Source organism: Branchiostoma belcheri, unplaced genomic scaffold (assembly GCF_001625305.1).
Source record: "Branchiostoma belcheri isolate BF01 breed outbred unplaced genomic scaffold, Haploidv18h27 scaffold170, whole genome shotgun sequence".
Classification (NCBI taxonomy): Eukaryota; Metazoa; Chordata; class Leptocardii; order Amphioxiformes; family Branchiostomatidae; genus Branchiostoma; species Branchiostoma belcheri.
The window spans coordinates 319,583-320,214 of NW_017803158.1; the positions used below are offsets into that span (position 1 = coordinate 319,583).

The 632-nt window shown below is 53.5% G+C and overlaps 1 protein-coding gene across 1 annotated transcript in view; it reads left to right on the forward strand.

Moving 5' to 3' along the window:
- Positions 1–156: 156 nt before the first annotated feature.
- The window catches only part of LOC109466875, a 5,241-nt gene continuing 4,765 nt past the window's right edge, over positions 157–632 (forward strand). The window contains exon 1 of the mRNA XM_019764733.1: positions 157–466. Coding sequence (XP_019620292.1) covers positions 157–466 — 310 coding nt within the window. The remainder of the gene's footprint in view (positions 467–632) is intronic.

A 632-nucleotide genomic window follows, 5' to 3' on the forward strand; every position in this document is an offset into this window, starting at 1 on the left:
GGCAGCAAGCACAGCGCTTTCAGCAGGGACCCCAACGCTACAGGGACACAGACGATCCGTCTCAACCCCGACTCTCCCGGGACCTCACCACTCCATCTCAATCCCGACCCCCCAGGAACCTCGCCACTCCAGTAGGACAGCGCTTTCCGCCTGGCCATGGACCAGTCGGACAGCGTTTTCCGCCTGGCCATGGACCAGTCGGACAGCGTTTTCCGCCTGGCCATGGACCAGTCGGACAGCGCTTTCCGCCTGGCCATGGACCAGTCGGACAGCGCTTTCCGCCTGGCCATGGACCAGTTGGACAGCGTTTTCCGCCTGGCCATGGACCAGTCGGACAGCGTTTTCCGCCTGGCCATGGACCGGTCGGACAGCGTTTTCCGCCTGGCCATGGACCAGTCGGACAGCGTTTTCCGCCTGGCCATGGATCAGGACAACATGGCCAATAATGTATGCGTATCACTATCAAGTTAAAAGATTTTCAGTGAAAGATGACCTTTATTCAGTGCTTATATAAATATTTGTTTTGCTCTTGATTTTTACATATTTGAGTGACCATTATATGGTTTGAACATCTATCAAGTGATAGATTTCCCCAAAATATCTCCTTATATTTGGTCACATAGAGTCCAGTC